This window comes from Saccostrea echinata, unplaced genomic scaffold (assembly GCF_033153115.1).
Source record: "Saccostrea echinata isolate AGI-Se365-2 ecotype Australia unplaced genomic scaffold, CSIRO_AGI_Sech_v1 ptg000045l, whole genome shotgun sequence".
Lineage (NCBI taxonomy): Eukaryota > Metazoa > Mollusca > Bivalvia > Ostreida > Ostreidae > Saccostrea > Saccostrea echinata.
Genome location: NW_026889794.1, coordinates 6,000,001 through 6,021,130, shown reverse-complemented (window position 1 = coordinate 6,021,130; position 21,130 = coordinate 6,000,001). Strand labels below are relative to the sequence as shown.

The following is a 21,130-nucleotide window of genomic DNA, read 5'->3' as shown; positions in this document are numbered from 1 at the left end:
ATGACCTTGGGTCAAAGTAAAGACATTCCCACTAGACATGAACAATCTCTGTACCAAGTAGGAGCTTCCAATGATTCTCCATTGTTAAGTAAAAAGCCCAGACAAGAATTTTATACTTTTTCTGTCTTTGACTTTGAACTTCCCCAAATGATCTTGGGTCAAGGTCATGACACTCCACTAGATATGAACAATCTCTCTACCAACAATGAGCTTCCAATGATTCTCCATTGCTAAGTTAAAGCCCGGACAAGAATTTTATACCTTTTCTGCATTTGACCTTGAAATTGCCCAAATGGGTCAAGGTCAAGATACTTTCTCTAGTCATGAACAATTTCTGCACCAAGTATGAGCTTCCAGTGATTCTCCATTACAAACTTGTAGTCCAGAGAAGATTGCACAGATAGACTGACAACTGAAGGTGATTCCTATGTACTCCTTACCCCACCCCACCCCCAACTTCATTTGGGGGGGGGGGGGTATAATAATTTTTTCTTCACATTTTTGATATATTTCTGATATCCAATGCAAACTGTTTAACTTTTGAATCACTGAATTTCTTAATTTCAAAGAAGCTCTGCTTATGCTACATGTATATATTTTAAATTAAGATCTACTGTGAAACTGCTGCTAACCATCTATGTTCACTTGCTTGTTCACTTGCCCATCAAGGCAAGTGTTCTACAGTTTTACTTGTCACCTGTCCCAGGCAATCAAACAATTGTTTATGTCTATTCCTCTTCTTGTATAAAACTATGTACCCAAAGTTTAACCCAACCTTCGTCCTGGAGTTATAATTTTAACAAACTTCAAATTTTACTACTTGATAATGCTTACAGTGGCTGCAACGTTATTGTTGACAAACCAATCGTGTAGAATCGTTCGTGTAACTTGCTTGATCGTTCGTGAAAGATAGATCGTGCGTGTATCAGGCTCAATCATTTGCGGTTTTAATCGTGCCTGATCGTGCGTTAAGAAACGTGCAAATTTCATTTTGTTAGTTTTTATCGGAATGTTATTTGTTAAACAAGCATTTCGCTGGTCTGTTTTCTTTATTCCAAATAAAATAAATGAAGCGTGATTTACATATTGAACAAACTAATATCATTTGTACATAAGCAATATAGTAAGTCGTACAATATTGTATTCTCTTCAATGAAATAGCGTGACCTTTAATGGTAAACCGTATTTAAGATGTTTAACAATTTTTTCTCTGATGTAAATTAATTATGTTTACTGCTAATTGTGGTTAAGAAATTTTTATATCAAAAATGTATATTTTTACAAAAAAAAAATAATTAAATAATTCCCAATGCTTTAGTTACATAAATATTTAGTCGGCGAATGTACACGACATGATTATCAGGGTTACTTTTATCAGTCTTTATCTCTGTAACTTACTTTATTTTTATATTTCCTGCATATGAATGATTTGTAAAATAATTGTTAATTTTAGAAATTCACAAATTCATTTTTATGCCTTTTTTTAATCCCATGCCCCTTACTGTATATCATAAAATTCAATAGAAATTAATCAAAACTCACGGCCCACCTATATCATCTGATAGAACATACAGCAATCGATCATAAATAACATCTTTACATATCAATCGTAAAGAACAAAATCAATTTTCCTAAGTCGGAAAATTACGTAAATATATTTTTGTAATCCAAAATTAATTATAACTAAGAAGTCTTATTTAGTTTCAAAAATATCCATTTCAGAATATTTTTTAAGTTTTCCAAAGTCGATGAATAGTATCAATGATTTGGAATCTAAAATAATTATTAAGCCTTATTTCGTTTTGAAAATATCCACTCCTAAATATTTTTAACTATTTTGCGTGAAGAATCGTGCATTTGCATTAGCAATCATGAAAGATCGTGTAACGTGTAGAATGATGTGCGTGAAGGATCGTTTGTGTAACAGCTTTAATCGTGCGTTAATCGTGCAGAATCGTTCGTGTAACGTGATCGTTGGTGTAAGTTGTCAACAATAACGTTGCAGCCACTGTACATACTGGTTTAAGTTATTGTAGCCAAGCTGTTTTCTTAAAGAATTTTCCTATACTTGAACCCCTTATTGTAGCTTTATCTTAATGGGGGGGGGGGGGGGGGGTAATTTGATTAATTTTTAATCTTCACAATCATGGAGGAAGTAAGGAAGCTTAATTTTATCTTTTCTGACTCTGTACTTTTAATATTGCTTTAAAAAGTTTATTTTTGTTACCATCCTTTTTAATTTCAAAGGAATAAAGATATCAAATAAATGGTCAACTTACAGATTGAGCATCCTCATTTTTCACAGCAAAGTGCACCCTGTAGTTGTGAAAATTTTGACTTGGATTAACATCAATATCAGTTCTTAATTTTCTCAATTTGTAGCTGTCATTATGATATCTGCACCAGGACACAACAAACGCACTGGAATTAGCTTCTTTATTCTCTGAAAATCACACATAAAATTATTAATCATGCTAACACACACATGTATAACTATATTGTAGCATTTTTATTCACATTAAAATCAAAACAAAACAGAAGTTTTTAAACATGTCTTCTCCATTGTCAACCATACCAATGATAATGACCCTAAGACCATGCAATCACCTCGAATCAAGATTATACACACATCTTCAGCTCATTGGCAGCAACATGCAGAGGTTTACATTCATACATGATAAAAGATACAGCCCAGATTGATTTTTAACATAATTCCAGTCTCTCATTGCCCCTCCTCCTCTAGTCAAGATTATGATATATATACAACTAATTGTCAAAAGCAGTAATGTACTTATATTTGATTTCAGTTCTAGAGTTGGCTGGGTCACAAGTTATAGCTCAAAAATAATTGTCATGATTTATATAGTTCATTGCCCCTGAACAAGATCATTTCAAACCTTTAGATCATTAGCAACAATTAATATTTAAAACTTTTGAGTACATTTCTAAGGTCATTAGCAACAATATTTAGAACTTTTGAGTACATTTCTAAGGAAGGATTGCAAGATTTCTATTGGCTGGATACATTTTGTAACTACAGAGGGACCAGCTAAAAACAAATGTGTGTAGAGGGGGAGCTATAACTCATGAAATATAACCTGAGTAAATCTGGACTCCACAAGAACTTTGAGCGATGTTAGTTGTAGGATCAGCTTTATCAATGACACTAGTTCCTTGTTTGTCCACAACATCATATGGTGGGTAGGTTATATTTACGGGAGCTGAAGTAGTTGGGGCTGGAGTTGTACTGAAGGTCTCATTCAAATAATATCCTTGGTTCACAAGGTAACTGGAGCAATTACATCCTTCACAGGACTAAAGTAAATATTATAATGTACATATTAAGTGTCATGACATTCATGAAATACTAGTCTTGTAAATTTTTTTTCTTTTAGTGTTTTAGAGATATTACCACTTAGATTTTTAAAATACCTGAGGTACTGGATTTCTAAAACAGCACACACAGTTTTCAAACTCTTTTTCTAACTTGTATTTGTATGTAGCAATTCCATCTTCAGTGCTCTCCCAAAACAGAATCTCTGTCACTACCTCACCATTTTGGTCAGCTGCCTTCATTCTCACCTTTTTTTTTTAAAAAATATAATTATTCATTGAATTTTTAAGCATTTCAAATAACTGCAATAAAGTAGCCCTCTGCCATTTTTTGAGGTGGGGTGGGGGTGGGGGTTAAGAGATCACTGGCTACAACTGCCTAGTCTCTACATAATGGTGCAATTGCAGGAGTAATTCATTCCAACAAAGATTTTTAGCTCAAATCATAAATAAATGACAATCTTATTTACATAACCTACCTAAACTAAAATAAAATTATCCAAACACATATTGAATATTTGTTAGTTTTTGTGCATGACTTACATGGTAGCTTAAATTATCTTACTACCTTGATATATATAGGAAAATTTTGCCCCGGATTTATTTTCACCCCTTTCACCCTACTGTCTGTTGGGGCAAATTCAAAGAACGCAGCATAATTTCTAACCCAGAACTGTGACTGGGTGAATTTAAAACGGGGCAAATTGTTCATAAATTTGAAAGTTCGAAAAAAACAAGGGGCGAAAATAACCCTATTTACAGTATATCATATTAATTAATTCACCTTGTATTCCCCTCCATTATAAAGCTCAGCTTTTCTATAAATAGCACCAGCTCCCATGATATCTCTGTTTGTAGAATCTTTGGTGAGGACCAATTTGAGGTCCACCTTGTCCTCAACAGGAGCTGGTATCACATATTTGTCCTCATACTTAATTCTCCAGGCTTCTCCGTCAGGACTCAACATCCCCAGCTTATTCAGTTGTTTCCATCCTGTGTCCTTCATCGAGATCTCACGATTTGGACAAGCATGTTGTAATAAATTTGGATTGGTGAAATGAAGAAAAGATCCTATTAATAAAAATATTTTTGATTATTTCTAAACATTGTAAATTGAGAACTTTAAAAGTTGCTGAAATATAAAAAAAAACTACAAAGTACTACTATAATTATATATACATGTATATGCCATTTTCCCACACTGGTTGAAAACCTAGATGACATATTTAAATACAACCTTCTACATAGCTTGGATCCGAGAACCAGAGCTGATCATTCTGGAAATCCTTGCCATCTTGGACCATTCCTGATGTGGGAAGAGTGTAGTCCACCAGGATTGGTGGTGAATGCTTCACAACAGACAAACCAGCACAATTTGTTGCTCGTAATTTTAAATAATATGGCACATTAACCTAGAATGAAGAACACTTAAATTTCACAGATCTAAGTAAAATTTCAACCTTTTATAGCAACTTCATCACATAGTATAATGGCTGTTATAACATCTTGCATAAAACAAAACTAGAGGCCCATGAGCCAAAATGCTCACCTGTGTCAATATGTTTCTGTTGTTCTTCATCAGGAAATTTTTAAAAGTTAGTTTTAAAATTTATTCCCATGTACAATTTTCAACAGATATTGTGAACTTGTCCTATTCCCCCCAAAAGGTACATATCTATAGAATTTTCAATATTTTATCATCTTAAGCCCTTCCCTGAGACCTGGGCCCTGAACGCTGGGCACATGAATTTCACAATTTTGATACAGAAAGTAAAATCTGCAGAAAAGTGAAATCTTAGGGACAAATTGATAGAAAACTACAGATTACAATTGCATTTTTGGTAGGCAGGTCTGCAAACAGCATATAATCCTGTTTTTAGGCCACCTGAGCTACTCAAGTGACCAACTGCAATCTGTTCCCATCCATTATCATATGTTCTCTGTTGTTTGCAAAATCTAAAATTATATCATTTACGGACAAAAAATAATCTTGATGTTTATATGAATGCCTGTCCATCAAACAGCTACATGTAACATACATGCTGGAGAATTGCATGATTTTCTATCACTCAAGCATTTGTACTGATTTATTTTTCTTAGCAATACTTTTAAAAGAGAAAATGGTGAAAATTAATTACAAAATCAGGACATTTGACATGTAAATCATAAAGTATAATAAGGGGATCAAAAAACGTAAAAATTACAGGTAAATCGGGAGAGTACGCAGGACTGTGTTGGTATTCTGGTAACACTTATCTACAGTACCTCTAGTTCTTGGTCCACAAGCTGATAGAAGGAAGAATTTCTGCTGAGTGATATCCAATTTGTTATCAAGACTGTTTCGCTGTCTCTGTGACAAGTTTTATTCTTCCATAAGGAAACCTCATATGTGGAAATTCCAGACTCTAAATCTTCAAAATCTTTCCAGGTTACATTAATGGTAGAATTATCTGCGGAATATGCTACGCTCTGAAAAAAGAATTAGGTTACATTCAGAAGATGAAAAGAAATTTAATAGTAAGGCTTTTATGTAGAGTTAATAAAATGGTTTTGCATTGAAAAGTGCTGTTGTTGGTCCTATCAAGTTTTTGAAATGGAAATTAACCTGTATGAGAATGAGCACGGCAGTGCAGTAAAATTAATGATCATAATTAATATCAAATCTAAAGTGTGTTCATTTTGCACATACCATATTATACCAAGGGCCTGTCTTTATGTCACCTATAACTGGAGCTGTGACATCCACCAAAAACTTGGAATATGTCATATCACAGGCTCCTGACTTATCAGTGCCTTATAGTATAAAAAAAATAAAATAATGAAACAATAGGTAATGTTTTAAAATACTCTTTAATTAGCTAATCAAATTCTGTCTATCTTTGCAGAAAGTTCACTCACCCATTACCCATATATAGTAAGATTTCCCATGTTGTAGATTTAATCCTGTCAGTTTAATATAGGTGTTAAGTCCTTGGTTTTTTACATCCAGTACAGAGAATAAGGCTTTTCTCTCATGTTCGGGTAAACTACCCCCATCAACCTAAAATGTATTCATCATTTTTTTATGTATATATAAATGTTAAATTTTCTATAGAGAAATGAATTAAAGATACATGTGGTGACTACTTACAAATTCTTTACAGTTAGTTGAATTTGCCTCTGTGTGGTTTGAAATGGCAATGTAATACATTAAAATACCAAGTTTAGAAGTAAAACCATCATATTGCACATCTAGTTCTGATGCACTAGGAACACATGCACTTGGACTTAATATTGTTCCAGCTAAAAAATAAATTGCATTAGATTACTTCAAGCAGGAAAAAGTTATGTCAAAATATTTGTAAACATTTGATTCTTAAACTGATTTTCAATGAGAAAATTTTTTTTCTTTGAAGTTTACCTGTAACACCACCATCATATACGACATAAAATCCATTGGAGGTTACCAGGGTTCTGGAGAAAGATTTACTGATGGCATAGACAGAGAAGTAGTACAAAGCAATGCCAGGAGTCAGGTCAAGGTCATAGAAGGTCACTGATGTGTTGGTTCCTACATTAGTGTATGGTACCACATTGTCCCTTGTCTTGTTGAAGCGGCGGTCTGTTCCCAGTGCCACCAAGTAGTAAGCCACCTGTTGGCTTCTATCCTGTGCCTCAAGCTTGTTCTTGTCGATTTGTATTCCTGGGTTACCTGCAACCATAAAAATTTTCCATTATTCTTGTTCTATAACTGTTTCTCTCTTCTAAACTAATGATTTGAACACATTATATGAAACATCTGTTCTATTTCAGCTTGCATGCTCGAAACTCAAAAAAAAACACCCATGACAAGTATTGGAATAGTCACAATAAAAACTCAAATAAAGAGCCAACTAAGTTTCAAAATCATTTGAACCTTTTTTTTTCCTCAATATTTATTATTGATACTAGTGTCATTTTAATTTACAAACAATTTTATGTCTATACAATCACCAAATTAATGGACCAATATACCCTAACAGGGTTCGACACTAACATTTTTAGGCTTTAGTCCGGTCGGACTAGTGCTTCTTTACTTTTACTAGTCCGCACGCGAATTTATGTGTCCATCAAAAAAAAGCCATCGATGTTTTGTAGGGGTTAATTTAAAAATAAACATTGCAATGTACTTTTTTTAATAAACAAAGCATTAAATACGTGAATGTTTTATTTCAAGATTCGTTAAAATCTCGCGATCAGGAACTACGATCTTGTTCCCGATCTCGTTCGTTTTTTTTCTCTCTACATATTACATCCAAACGTCCAACATCTTTCTTTTTGTGTCTTACTAAATTATGATCGCTAAATTGTTTAATTTCATACCAATCAGTTCCAAAATTAAGCACCGCATTGACTTGAAATTACCTAACTTCCCGCCAAGAAGCTAGATAGCTAAAAATACATGCGGGGTTTCCCAGTGAAAGTTGTCGAGAATCCGAACATCGGTAATTTATAAATTTTTTCCAGAAATTTTTATTAGTCCGTTCGGACTAATTAGCCACAGATTTTATTAGTCCGAATGAAAATGTATTAGTCTGAGACTAACGGACTAACGTTAATGTCGAACCCTGCCTAATTCATTCTTACCACTTTTCAAGTCAATCTGAACAGTAGCATCAGGTGATAATCCAAAACCATTCCAGTTAGCAGATACAGTGGTTATCTGTGGTTGATAGTTTAAGTCAAATCCATCTATGTCTCCATCATACACTTTGCCTGGCAGCAATGGGGTTTCTTGGATTGTTACTCCATTAGACCTCATTGTATATTGATACCCTATTGCATTGGTGACTCTCACCAAATTTATGAATGTCTCTAGATTTTTCATGACTAAGCCATCAATCAGTCCTGTTTTCTTCACTGAAAGAGTGAAACAGAATTAAAGACATGGACACCACATCCCCAACACATTATACATTTTTTGCATGGATGTTCGGGAAACATGAAGGTTTTTTTTTCGCTAAGAAAAATCACATTCCTCCAGACCTTTGCCTGAGGGGAATATGATTTTTCTTGGCTGAATTAATCTTCATATTTCTCAAACATCCATGCAATAAATAGTTTAATATATTGAAACTTGTCTTTAAAAATGAACACAAACTCTAACATTGGACACCACTCTCAAATCCACTTTTAGTTTAAAAGAAAGTCACCAAAACGATTGGACACTTCAAAGACAATTGTCTTTGATTTGTTTTTTTAAGCATCCTTATTGGAAAGAAGATCATTAATTTCAACACTGCTTGGTATATGAAACCTTTCTACTAATGTAAATTTTGTGACATTGTTTCTCTCTGAAGTTTTTGTTCAACGAACAATAAGCATCCCAGGAAAATGCATAAGGTCTCCAAAGAGGTTGAATATGATTAAAAGCATGATGACGATTGACAGGGAAATATGAAGTTTTATGGTCATGTGACTGTCTAGAAACAATCAGATAACACGTTGCATAGAATAGTTATATAATAAGGTACATTATTAAGTTTTAGACTACAAACAAAATACTAACATCCCATATCAAGGAAACTGGAAATTTCAAGTCCATCTATTCTCCTGATGGCCCACTCGTATTTAACCACAGGACAAGGGTCCCCTGACATATCCCATCCTGCCTGTATTGTGTTGATGTTTGTCTGGAAATCTCTACAAATAGGCACGATCATTCTTGAAATGATCTGAAGCAGCATAAAACAATATGAAGAAGAAGGAAATAATTGAAAGAAAAAGTTACATGTCCACATCCTCTCCATCAGTCATGTCCAGAACTCCAATGGGAGCCAATGGAGGTCTCCCTTGGCTAAGATAGGAAATATATACCCCATTTGATGTAGAAACACTGCTTAATCCTGCTCCATTTATTCCTTTTACTGATACAAATAGCTGGAAACAAGATATAATAATGATTTAAATTATGATTTTTAGGCTAAGTAAAATTTATATTATGGTTCTCATGGTTTTCATAAAAACAGATATGGGCAGCGATTTTTATCAGCGATAAATTAGATGCAGGAAGCATTTTTTATTCCAGAATTTTGTATAAAATAACAAGGAATATTCTTCCTTTATAATTATACTGGAGTCATTTTGTAGATATATTCAACATCTCACAAAATTAACAAAATTAATATATACATATATTTCACTTCTCTCGAACAAAGTGCCCATGTCAAATGACTGTCAATGTCCACATTAATACAGAATGGATACTGGAAATGAAAGTCTAGAGCAAAACTATGAAAAAATGAGGACAGAATTTTTTTCCCAGATTGGTCTCCACATTACCAACATTTTATTTTATTGAAAATATGATACAAATTGCAATGCTGCTCCCTCAAAATAGATGCGCGTGGCCCCAAAAACCATAATTTCAATTTTATGTAGCCTTATGAAAGAGTTGGACAAGATTTTTATTTCGAAGAGCTGATTTCACACATCATAGGCAAAGATATCTGTGTTTAATTGTAATTTTACCTTGGAAATGGATTTTTCACAGGATAATGCTTTTAAAACTATCTCCAATATATGGTCACTTATAAATATGTCAGATATCTCTCTTTTTGTTCCCCTACATTGAGTGATCGATGGATATAATGTCATTTGATTTCATTAACTGCATGCATGGTTATAAAATTTGTTTAGTTCTGAACTTCTAAGTTTAGAGGGTCTTGAAGTCCAGCAATTACCTGCTTTGGATAAATTTAACATGAATGTACTTTTTTCTACTCTTCTCTAGATTATCATGACACTGTTTTATTCTAATGACAGAAACCTTTTGCAAACCATGTTCATTCTATCTTTGTATTTTTTTTTCATTAAAACCTCCAGGAAATAGAAAAAAATCTAATCCATAAATCTAGCCATCATGCATCAAACTTTAATTAATTACTTCTACACTAAATTTTACTCTCTCTACAGATTAATGCATTATTCTGCCCATTTTTTAAAAACACCTGCTAAATTTAAATCTGCACATGTTTTTGCTTTTAAATTCCTGATAAACTCTGTGATACAACAAACTTTGACAAAATGTCAAGATACTGGCATATACAATATACAAGAATATACTGCAAAAGCAACAGATTGCTGTATCAATACCTGTCTGTATCCATTCAGATTGAGTCCTGTAACTGTATGATGTTTACTGCCTTTTGGAATTCCATAAAATGATTTCACCTGTCCTCCTCCTGGGGTTGTTCCAACAGCTACCTGGTACCTGAAAGATATTCACATTAAAAGTATAGGTGTAGTACAACCAGCAGTTTGGATTAAAAAAAAAATACTTGCAAATGACTTGTAAACTTGAAACATACTCCACAATGCTGGATTCTAAGTCAGTGAATGGAATCCAAGTCACAGAAAGAGAGGTGAAGGATTCTGAACATACTGCATCCAATGTCTTACATTCTGTAACAAAGAAGAAAAATTTTAACTTACATCATTATCCTTCAAAATAATACAGTCAATCTGATTGGGCTAGAGCATGTCACATGCAGGGAGTCAATTAATTCATGATGTCTCCGTCACATGCAGGGTGTTGGGACATACTTGTATACAATACATAATGCAAACTCAGCATTCAGTAAAACGCCAAGATATTGAATGCTAAAATTCTCTAGACATTTAGTATTCTTTTTTATTATAGACTATTTATCAGCTATTAGTAATCTATTTTTATCAAATTTAAATTCTTCAGGATAATTAAATTATTTTGGACTGTATAGTAGGGAGACATAAAAAATTTATCAGGTTTGAGGAGGGTTGTCACCCAAGGGTGCTTGTGCCCAGGGTGACAAACCTGATAATTTGTGATGTTTCCCAAATAAAGTCCATAACTGTAAAAAGTCGTTTGAATAAACCAAAATTTAATACTTTTACAATAAAACAAGTGATTAAATTACAGACAATATTCAGTTGATTAGGTGCTGATAAAAATAATCAGTAACAATATAATTTCATTATTAATAATAAAAGGTACAGATAATAATTGGTAATTGTGTACTAAGCATTTAAATTGGGCCTCATGTCTCCAACCAAACTCACAAAATTCAAACATTTGACACATTTCACGTATAATTACTTGGAGTGAAAATGATGCAGCTTTAAGACAATTAGAATCATTCAAAAAGTAAGTGACATGCTATGACATAATCACTGATTGTTTGTTTGTTTGTTTGTTATTTAGCGTCCCTCTTGAGAATTTTTCACTCATATGGAGATGCCACCACTTGCCGGTGGAGAGCTGCAAATTTTGACCTACACTCGGCACTCAGGGCCATTGAGCAGTGAGGGATCTTTTTCTTTTGCCAGCATCTCCTGCGTCACGGGACCTCAGTTTATACAGTCTCATCCGAAGGACCAGTTTCCACGTCCCACAGTAGGATTCAAACCCACGACATAAGGATTAACTCCTTACTCCGCGACTCTAGAGCAGACGCTCTACCACTGCGCCATGCGGGCGACTAATAACTGATTGATATAAAGCTTCTGGTTAATATCAATGATGATTCTGAAAAAATTTGCACATCACTTTATAAAATGTTTCAATTTTAAAGTCAGACCTTACCTTCTTCTGTCAAACAGATCTTGGCATTCATGGCCACAGTGTTGTCTGTGCTTGTTGCATCAATCCTGTATACAGAGTGAAGATCAACCACCATTCCTTTCTGGGGAGGAGTTAGATCCACCCTAATAGGATCAGAGAAAGCATTCTCAGTCATGTCAACTGTGTTCACTGCTGTCACTGTAACGTAGTACTTTGCATCATGCTCAACTCTCTCTCCAACACCTGTAAAAATCATCATTAATTAATATTTCTGTAAAAAAAAATAACATTCTTAGCAATTTCATATTTTTCATTTTCTTGTTCCTTGTATAGGTTAGATGTTATTTCAATGTTTCTTCAAGACGATTTGACAGAAAACTGTTCCCCCACTTACATTAATTCCATTCCCTTAAGTTGGAAGTTCCTAAAGTTGAAGAAACAGAATCAAGATTTCCTATACCTCTTACAGAAGAAGACATGAAGAAGGAACTTTTACTAGACTAAATTCTGAAGAAAACTAGAGCTAACATCAAATGGACAGATTCCCTGTGGAATGATTAGATAATTACTGATTATCACGTCAAGTGGAAACTTACAATGAAGCCTATCTGTTACCACTCAACTTAAAAACTGTTGATTTACATGTACTGAACTATTGGATGAGCAAATTTATTCTGGAAATTAGAGGAAGGATTAAATGCCTTATTCCCCAAATATTTTAACACAGATTGCAGCCAGGATTCAGCGATTTTTACAAGAGAAAAGTAGGACACTAAGAAGTCAACTTTTTCCAAAAAAGTAACCCTACATTCCAGAAAGCTATTGATACCTGAATGAAAAAACATTCTGCAAATGGCATTGGTGTTTATAAGAAACAACAGGAGGCCCAAGGGCCTTAACAGTCACCTGAGTATAATACAACACTGTAAAGGATCCATAGAGGGATTAAACAAAATTAACTGATAGACGAAGCAATGTTGTCCAAGAATTTCAAAAATCTGTAAAAATACCCTTGCTTATTGTAGCGTGCTAAACCTGAGTGATCTCCTTGGTATCACACTTGGTTTTCCCAAGCCTTAAAGGGATGATAATGAATGCAATATATACAATGAACACTTGGCCTATTGTGTAAGGTATTCAATATACCGGGATGTCACTTGCCTAGTGCTACAATTCAGTACACAGAGACTTGGCTATATAACTTGCTATTTGCCACTTGTCACTGATTACAACAAGTAACCCTGGCTCTCTGTGATTCTTTGTTCACTTTGATAATGTATAAAACAACTTTATCCAGTCTCTTGTCAACCTTGACTTTACCTGATAATAATTCATCCACTGTCAAACAGATCACTTCTGAATCAGTGTAAACATAGTACCTTGTGCATTTTCAACTTTTGCTAAATATATAAATAATCTTTATGTCAATCTTTGATATTGCTTTCCAGGCAAAAATATGACTTTGAGCATGCTTTGCTCATTTAAATCAAACATTCATTTTTATTTTGTTTCTATATGTATAACATTCTTTTTTGTATTCTCATTCAACCAAAACAAGCTTATAACCAATACATTTATTTTGAATTGATGCTTACAGCAAAGTGATTTTCATTCCAAGTGACTTAAAATATATTGTGAACCTAACAGATATTTATAACAAAGCAAAACCATCCATCCCTTGCACTCCTTTATAAGCGTGTTTTACTGTATTATATGTACCTTGTATAGTGAAAGTCTGGATATGGCCAGGAACTACACCATTTGAGAATATAGAGTTGTCTCCCTTGGAATGCCCCATCATGATTCTGTATTCTTTAATTGGTGACTCTGTGTCCACAAATCCTGTCCAGGTACACACCACAGGAACTGAAGACTAAAATTTGTTCACACATTGTATGAAATGATGAACAAAACAAGAACACTCACACAGGTCCCAAGAAAAGCCACAATTTTTTTTTTTTAATTTTGATAAATAAATCTAATGGTAAAAAATATTAATAAAGAGTTGAAATAAAGAGTGAAAAAATATACAGTACATAGTTTTCAAGTATCTAGATAAAACATGAGACAGACGACATGATTCCACTATGTCTGATATAAATTTGATGTACTTTTTAATATAATCATGACATTTCATTTTCTACCTGACACAATTCCTGGACCAAAATTTTTCTTATTCTGGTAAAGGGCTCATAGTTTATCCATTATGCATACACGTTTCAGCTTTTCTGCTAAATTTCCATGAGTATTAATTAATATAGCAATTAAAATGGGGGGGGGGGATACTTTTCTGATCACATTTCATTGAAGGTAAGGTTTCTAAAGACAGTCTTCCCCATAAATTACTTATTTTGTTATTAAGCACAATAGGTCACCAGGAAAGAAAATTTCATGAGTCACCCTTACCCACGAATTTGTATCCCCACAAATGTTTATTTTGTAAACATACTGATTCATTGAATCTACCTATAAGCCACACAATTATTGTCCCCACAAACAAGTAAAATTTTGCTTGCCCACAAACATTGACCCCCATGAATTAAAATGATTCCACAGTATACCATGCAAAGTATCGCGCAATGAAAACCCCAGTCAGCCTCCTTAATTGTATTTTACTCTTAATACTAAGGATAAAACTTTGGCAAAAGGTCCCTGTAATATTCTACTCTCATTCAATGATTGGGTGTTTTGTAATAAGAATGATCAAGTGAAGGCTTGAAAATTGCCAAAATCAAGGATAAACATAAGCATTTTCAACATGAGAAGTTCAATGTCACTCCTTCTTCAGGATTGTTACAACTTACATGAATAAAAGCAGGACAGTTGACTGTTCCAGCCTTTGGTGCTGTCTTGTCAATGACCACTGTTCCTGCCCTAACTTTGCTGACCAGGCCTACAGAGTTTTCTGCCCATGCACTAATGATGTTAGGTTTCCCTAAAATCAAATAAACAGATGTGTCAGGATGACATGAATGCCCCTGCTGACATGCAGGTTTTAAATATATGAAAGTCCACAAGTGTGAAAATAAAAATGGGAGAAAATGGCAGAAAAATAAAAAATATCATAATACTGTTTCTGTTTTCTGGAATCAGTTGTCTATACCATAACATGCTAAAAGCTGCATGAAATGATGAGCACTAATATGCAAAGTAATAAAAAAGGTGGCAAAACTGTGAATAATTAATAATCAAAATTTTTAGAGACTCAGTGTAAGGGCCATAACTTTTGTAACAAGAGGCCCAAGGGCCTTAATGGTCACCTGAGTACAATACAACAATTTAGAGGATCCATAAGCTGATAAATGAAGCTTTGTTGCCCAAAAGCAAGAAATATAGTATGATTAGCATCAACAAAATAATTGGTCTTGTAACTATCTGTCCCCCATTTATCACTATTACCATGCAGACTACTTAACAAAATGTCTATTTTTTAACCCCATATTATAACTTCTCACATTAATCTCTCTTGGCCTTTGAAGAACATTTAAAAAAATGTTATTTTTGTCTCAATTTTATTCATTATTTCCAAGTCTACCTGATCATTAAAACTGTGAAAGTAATTTTTTTATTTTACAATAAATATTCTTGCATAATTCTTGTATTCTATTAACCTTTCAAATAAATTGTTTACAGTGATTAATTATCAAAGGGGAATGGCAAAGGGGGATAACTTTGCTCAGCAGAATACAAGTTAATAGAGAACTGGGCAGGACCAGAACACTTGACTAAATGGTCCAGGTGTTCAAAATTCTGGTAAAAATACCTTTGCATATTAAAACTTCTACTCTGTTTAATTGCCCAGAAGCATAGAAGATTTTTAAAGAAATGCATTTTCACTATATTATTAAATAAATAAAGCCCCATCCTTACACCAGACCATCTGACCCAGGGGCCATGAACTCACAATTCTGGAAGAAGCACCCTTGCTCATCATAACTATACACTTGTTTCTTTGCTTTATAACCAGTAGTAGAAAAGAAAAATTATTTTGAAAGAAATTACGCATTTTCAATATATAATCAATAGAGCCCCCTCCCCCTCTTCACCTAACCCCTGACCCAGGGGCCATGAATTTCACAATTTGGAAGAGACATTCTTCCTTATCATAACCATGCACTTCCTTTGTTTGAATAATACCAAGGAGCAGAGAAGAAGATTTTGAAAGAATTTATGCATTTTCCCTATATAATCAATAGAGGCCCCACCCTAACACCAGAACCCTTGACCCAGGGGCCATGAAATTCATAATTTTGGAAGAGGCAACCATCATAACTCATCGTCACTATGTACTTAGTTTATTCAATATCCAGGAGCATAGAAGAAGATTTTCAAAGAATTAATGCATTTTCACTATATAGTCAATAGAGCCCCGCTCTAACACCAGAACCCCTGACCCTGGGGCCATGAAATTCACAATTTTGGAAGAGGCACTCTTGCTCATCATAACTATGTACTTAGTTACTTTATTTAATACCCAGGAGCAGAGAAGAAGATTTTCAAAGAATTATTGCATTTTCCCTATATAATCAATAGAGCCCCGCCCTAATACCAGAACCCCTGACCCTGGGGCCATGAATTTCACAATTTTGGAAGAGGCACTCTTGCTTATCATAACTATGTACTTAGTTACTTTATTTAATACCCAGGAGCAGAGAAGAAGATTTTCAAAGAATTAATGCAGATTCACTATATAATCAATAGAGCCCCGACCTAACACCAGAACCCCTGACCCTGGGGCCATGAATTTCACAATTTTGGAAGAGGCACTCTTGCTCATCATAACTATGTACTTAGTTACTTTATTTAATACCCAGGAGCAGAGAAGAAGATTTTCAAAGAATTAATGCAGATTCACTATATAATCAATAGAGCCCCGACCTAACACCAGAACCCCTGACCCTGGGGCCATGAAATTCACAATTTTGGAAGAAGCACTCTTGCTCATCATAACTATGTACTTAGTAACTTTATTTAATACCCAGGAACAGAGAAGAAGATTTTCAAAGAATTAATGCAGATTCACTATATAATCAATAGAGCCCCGACCTAACACCAGAACCCCTGACCCTGGGGCCATGAAATTCACAATTTTGGAAGAGGCACTCTTACTCATCATAACTATGTACTTAGTTACTTTATTTAATACCCAGGAGCAGAGAAGAAGATTTCCAAAGAAATAATGCACTTTCACTATATGATCTATATAGCCCCACCCTTGGGCCAGAACCTCTGACCCTGGGGCCATGAATTTCACAATTTTGGTAGAGGGCTCAATGCTTATTACAACGATGCCAACAGTTTGACTGCTTGATGTCCAGGAGTAAAGAAGAAGATTTTTAAAGATTGCATTATTTTTGGTGGTTTTAGCCCCACCCCTCAGGCCCCAGGGGGGCAGGGACCATGAAATTCATAATTTTTGTTCCCCTTCACCCATAGATGCTATATGCCAAATTTGGTTGAAATTGGTTATGCGGTTTCAGAGAAGAAGCTAAAAATGTTCAAATATTAACACACAACGCATGCCGACAGACGAGAACGGATAGCAATAGGTCACCTGAGTGACTCAGGTGACCTAAAAATGGGCCTATATAAGTCATCAATATCAAGAGACATACTAAAAATCAGCTCTTTATCTATTTATAAGCATAGCAAAAAAAAAGTCTGGAAAACTATGAAGGAATGACAGAATGACAGATGGAAAGGGGTAACACTATATGTTCCAGTCATTTCATTGCAGGGGCATAAAATTTTTTTGCTTCCCAGTCAGTTTCATCATTTATTGTGAAAGATGTTATGTCAACATGCAATCTAACTAAAATTAGGTATTTGTTACGCTCCGATATTTCTGATAGTCGCTGTACATATATAATTAGTATAATTATACCAAAATTGGTTGAAATGGTTCAATTGTTTCCGAGAAGCTAAAAATTGTTTGAAAGCTTACAAATGATGCATGAGAAAAGATAGCAATAATCATCTGAGTCATTCAAGTGACTGAATACACTTTATATTTTGTTTTTAGCAAAGCTTATTCATTTGGTTTTTAATATTCAAGCTCTTTTTTTTCCTGTTTACAAAAATTCACTGAGGAAAATTTAATACCTTTAACATCTGGGATGATTTCATTGTTAGCAAGAAAACTTGACAGCATCTGGGATACTGATATATCTTGTTGTTTAGTAATATCCTGACCAAATGGATAGGTTCCTACAGAGTACCATGCCCTTACAATTTGAGATTCTGATTCATTGTAATGCCATTTTGCTGATAGGGAATCTTCCGTCATTTTATAAAGCAACCCTCCATTGTCTATCTCTTGTGAGGTTTTATCTCCAAGTCTAAAAAATATATAATAGAAAGCTTTTTTTAGAATTCAAACATTATCTCTTAATGCAGTTCCTACTAAAATGCAACTTATTATTCTTAAATTTACCTGTTAATTTCTATAATGGCCGGAGTCTGATCTATGGTAAATCCATCAGAACTTGTTTCCAATGTATTTCCACCATTTGTGACACCTCTCACTGTTGAGTAATATGTTTTGTTGGCTTCAAGAGGTAAATTTACTTGAACATATCCAGAACTTGTTAAACCTGTTATCAAGAGAATTATGTAGTTCTAGTATATATATGCCAGTAGAACAAAATGAAAAGTGCAATCTACATCAATTTCTGACAGCTTAAGTAGCCAGGAACAAAAAGATTGACTATGAAATTATCTTCAGCCAATTGGATAATTTGGATAAGTTTTTTTTTTCAATACCAATTCCAAATGTTTTGTCAGAGTAAATAGTGGACAGGCAGACTGAGAGAAGAATGTACAAAATAATTCCTTTGATCTTCCATCATGAGAGCATTTATAGATGATCATGAAGATACAATACCTCAAAATTAAATGAAATTCATACCGTGTCCAACAATATCTGTTTCCTCCATATGGACAACATTTGCAGTAGTGAATGGAAGAACATCATCTCCACTGGGTTCTGTACCAACTGCCACCTCAAAATGCATGACTCCATGAAGAGCACTCTCAAAGCCAGTAAACTGGATAGAGACAGTAGAGGAGTCCAGCTGGTAGTCAATGTCTGATGTGATGTTGACAGCTTGTTTCTTTATAACTGTTTGGTCCACATTATCAGGACCATCCACAACTATGCCTAAAAAATTCAATAAAAACTCAACAATTTCTGAAAATCCTCAAATGGTAAAATAACTTTTAATATTTTTAAAGAAAATGTAAAACTATTCCAAAATGTTTTTGAAAATGTCTGCAAACCAGCTTTGTCCTCTTCCACTACAATAATGGGAGTAGAGATTCTAGAAGGGGAATTGACGAGTCCAGCTCCATTCCTGGCCCTCAGAGACAAATAATATACAGGAGATCTTGTGGTCTGATTGGTCAGTTCTAGATCTAGGCCACTGATATACTGACTACTCTCTCTCCCCACTGACTTCCATGGCAAAGTATCACTTCCTCCTACAATAAAAGGGTAACTATAGATCCTACAATAAAAGGGTAATTATAGATCAAGAAGCTCAGCACTATGAATGTTGTCTACAAGGAATCATCAATAAGATTCATTGGTGACATGGAAGGTCAACATTATAGAGAGACCTTTCATTAAACAACTAAAATAATATACATCACTTTGCATCATATTAAGTAAGATGACTACTAGTATATGTGTCATCCATGCAAGTTTAAGGTAGGACATGTTACTTGGGAATGAACCTCATGATCAGCAGCTACAAAAATTTAATCTGGTAAATCATCTAGAAAATATGGGTCATATGCAACATCAAAAGCATGACTTATAATACACATCCCTAAATGCATCATCCATGCCAGTCACATGTACATCAAGGTAGGGCATACAATTACAGGGAAAATGGAAAATGCTCTTACTTTAACCTGGGGTGAAAGAGCTGTGGGACTAGATTAACTCAGCTAAATAGTGATTCTTTGCAAATAGACATTGTAAGCTTATAAAAAAAATCATTTTCCCCCTTCTTTTTTGCATTCATAAAATTAGTGACTGAAGTTAAAAAAAAAAAAAGAGATAGAAGTTGACCTGGAGTAGTTCCAACAGCAATTTCAAAGTCCACGATTCCAGATTCTGGGTCTCTACACAGCCAAGAAGCTTGAATTCCATTTTTATCAGCCTGCCACACATGGCCATCTATCCTTTGCTCCTTGACATCACCAATTACTCCCACATTTAACCAAAGAATCTAATATATATATATATATATAGCATTAACTTTTGACCATGTCTCAGAAACTCATCATAAACATGATGCCAACAGTTGTACAACATTGATCTGGCATAAATCTTTGACCTTGACTTTGCCCAAATAGAAAGTGTTTAATTGCCTTGAAAATCAAGAGGCCCAGGTGCTTTAATGCTCACCTGAGTATAATACAACCCTGTAAAAATCCACGGAATGGTAAATAATTATATAATAATAGAAAATAAACTGGAACAAGAGGCCCAGGGGCCACATTGCTCACCTGAGCACTTTGGCTAGGAAAAAGCAGAAATCATTTCAGTATTTTATGATTTGAACACTTGAATCTACACTTCCTAAGGGTGCTTTTGAATTAATATGACACATAATGACTTTGCTGTTCTTAAGATGAAAATTTATACTGATATATCCTTTATATTCCTTTGTATAACTATGATCCCCTGTTATGGCCCCTCTATTCTCCTGAGGGGTCATGATTTGAACAATTATTCAAATTATGACCAATCATGGCTTTGCTGTTTTTGTGAAGAATTTTAAAGATTTTTCCTATGTATTCCTATGCTAAACTTTGATCACCCACCTTACCCCCAGGGGCTATGATTTGAACAAACTTGAATCTACACTACCTGAGGATGCGTCCATACAAATATATCTAATCATAGCTTTGCTGTTCTTGAGAAGATTTTTAAAGATGTCATGATTCAAACAAATTTAGATTCTACACTACCTGAAGAATTTGCTTCCATATAAATATGACCAATCATGGCTTTGCTGTTCTTGAGAAGAAGATTTTTAAAGATTCTCCCTATGCATTCCTATGTAAAATTTTGATCCCCCATTGTGGCCCCACCCTACCCCCGGGGATCATGATTTGAACAAATTTGAATCTACACTACCTGAGGATGCTTCCATATAAATATGACCTATTATGGCTTTGCTGTTCTTGAGGAGAAAATTTCAAAAGATTTTCCTCTATATTCCTATG

The 21,130-nt window shown here is 34.3% G+C and overlaps 1 protein-coding gene across 1 annotated transcript in view; it reads right to left on the bottom strand.

The window, feature by feature from the left end:
• The window catches only part of LOC133201669 (uncharacterized), a 224,096-nt gene that overhangs the window by 16,511 nt on the left and 186,455 nt on the right, over window positions 1-21,130 (bottom strand). Inside the window, 23 exon segments of the mRNA XM_061337456.1 lie at window positions 2,280-2,443; window positions 3,099-3,315; window positions 3,433-3,582; window positions 4,118-4,404; window positions 4,571-4,745; window positions 5,599-5,802; window positions 6,023-6,126; window positions 6,232-6,373; window positions 6,464-6,615; window positions 6,734-7,024; window positions 7,939-8,211; window positions 8,861-8,994; window positions 9,083-9,231; window positions 10,447-10,564; window positions 10,662-10,755; window positions 11,915-12,136; window positions 13,613-13,766; window positions 14,698-14,828; window positions 17,996-18,231; window positions 18,327-18,486; window positions 18,801-19,052; window positions 19,172-19,372; window positions 19,968-20,127. Of these exon segments, the coding sequence (XP_061193440.1) occupies window positions 2,280-2,443; window positions 3,099-3,315; window positions 3,433-3,582; window positions 4,118-4,404; window positions 4,571-4,745; window positions 5,599-5,802; window positions 6,023-6,126; window positions 6,232-6,373; window positions 6,464-6,615; window positions 6,734-7,024; window positions 7,939-8,211; window positions 8,861-8,994; window positions 9,083-9,231; window positions 10,447-10,564; window positions 10,662-10,755; window positions 11,915-12,136; window positions 13,613-13,766; window positions 14,698-14,828; window positions 17,996-18,231; window positions 18,327-18,486; window positions 18,801-19,052; window positions 19,172-19,372; window positions 19,968-20,127 (4,170 nt within the window).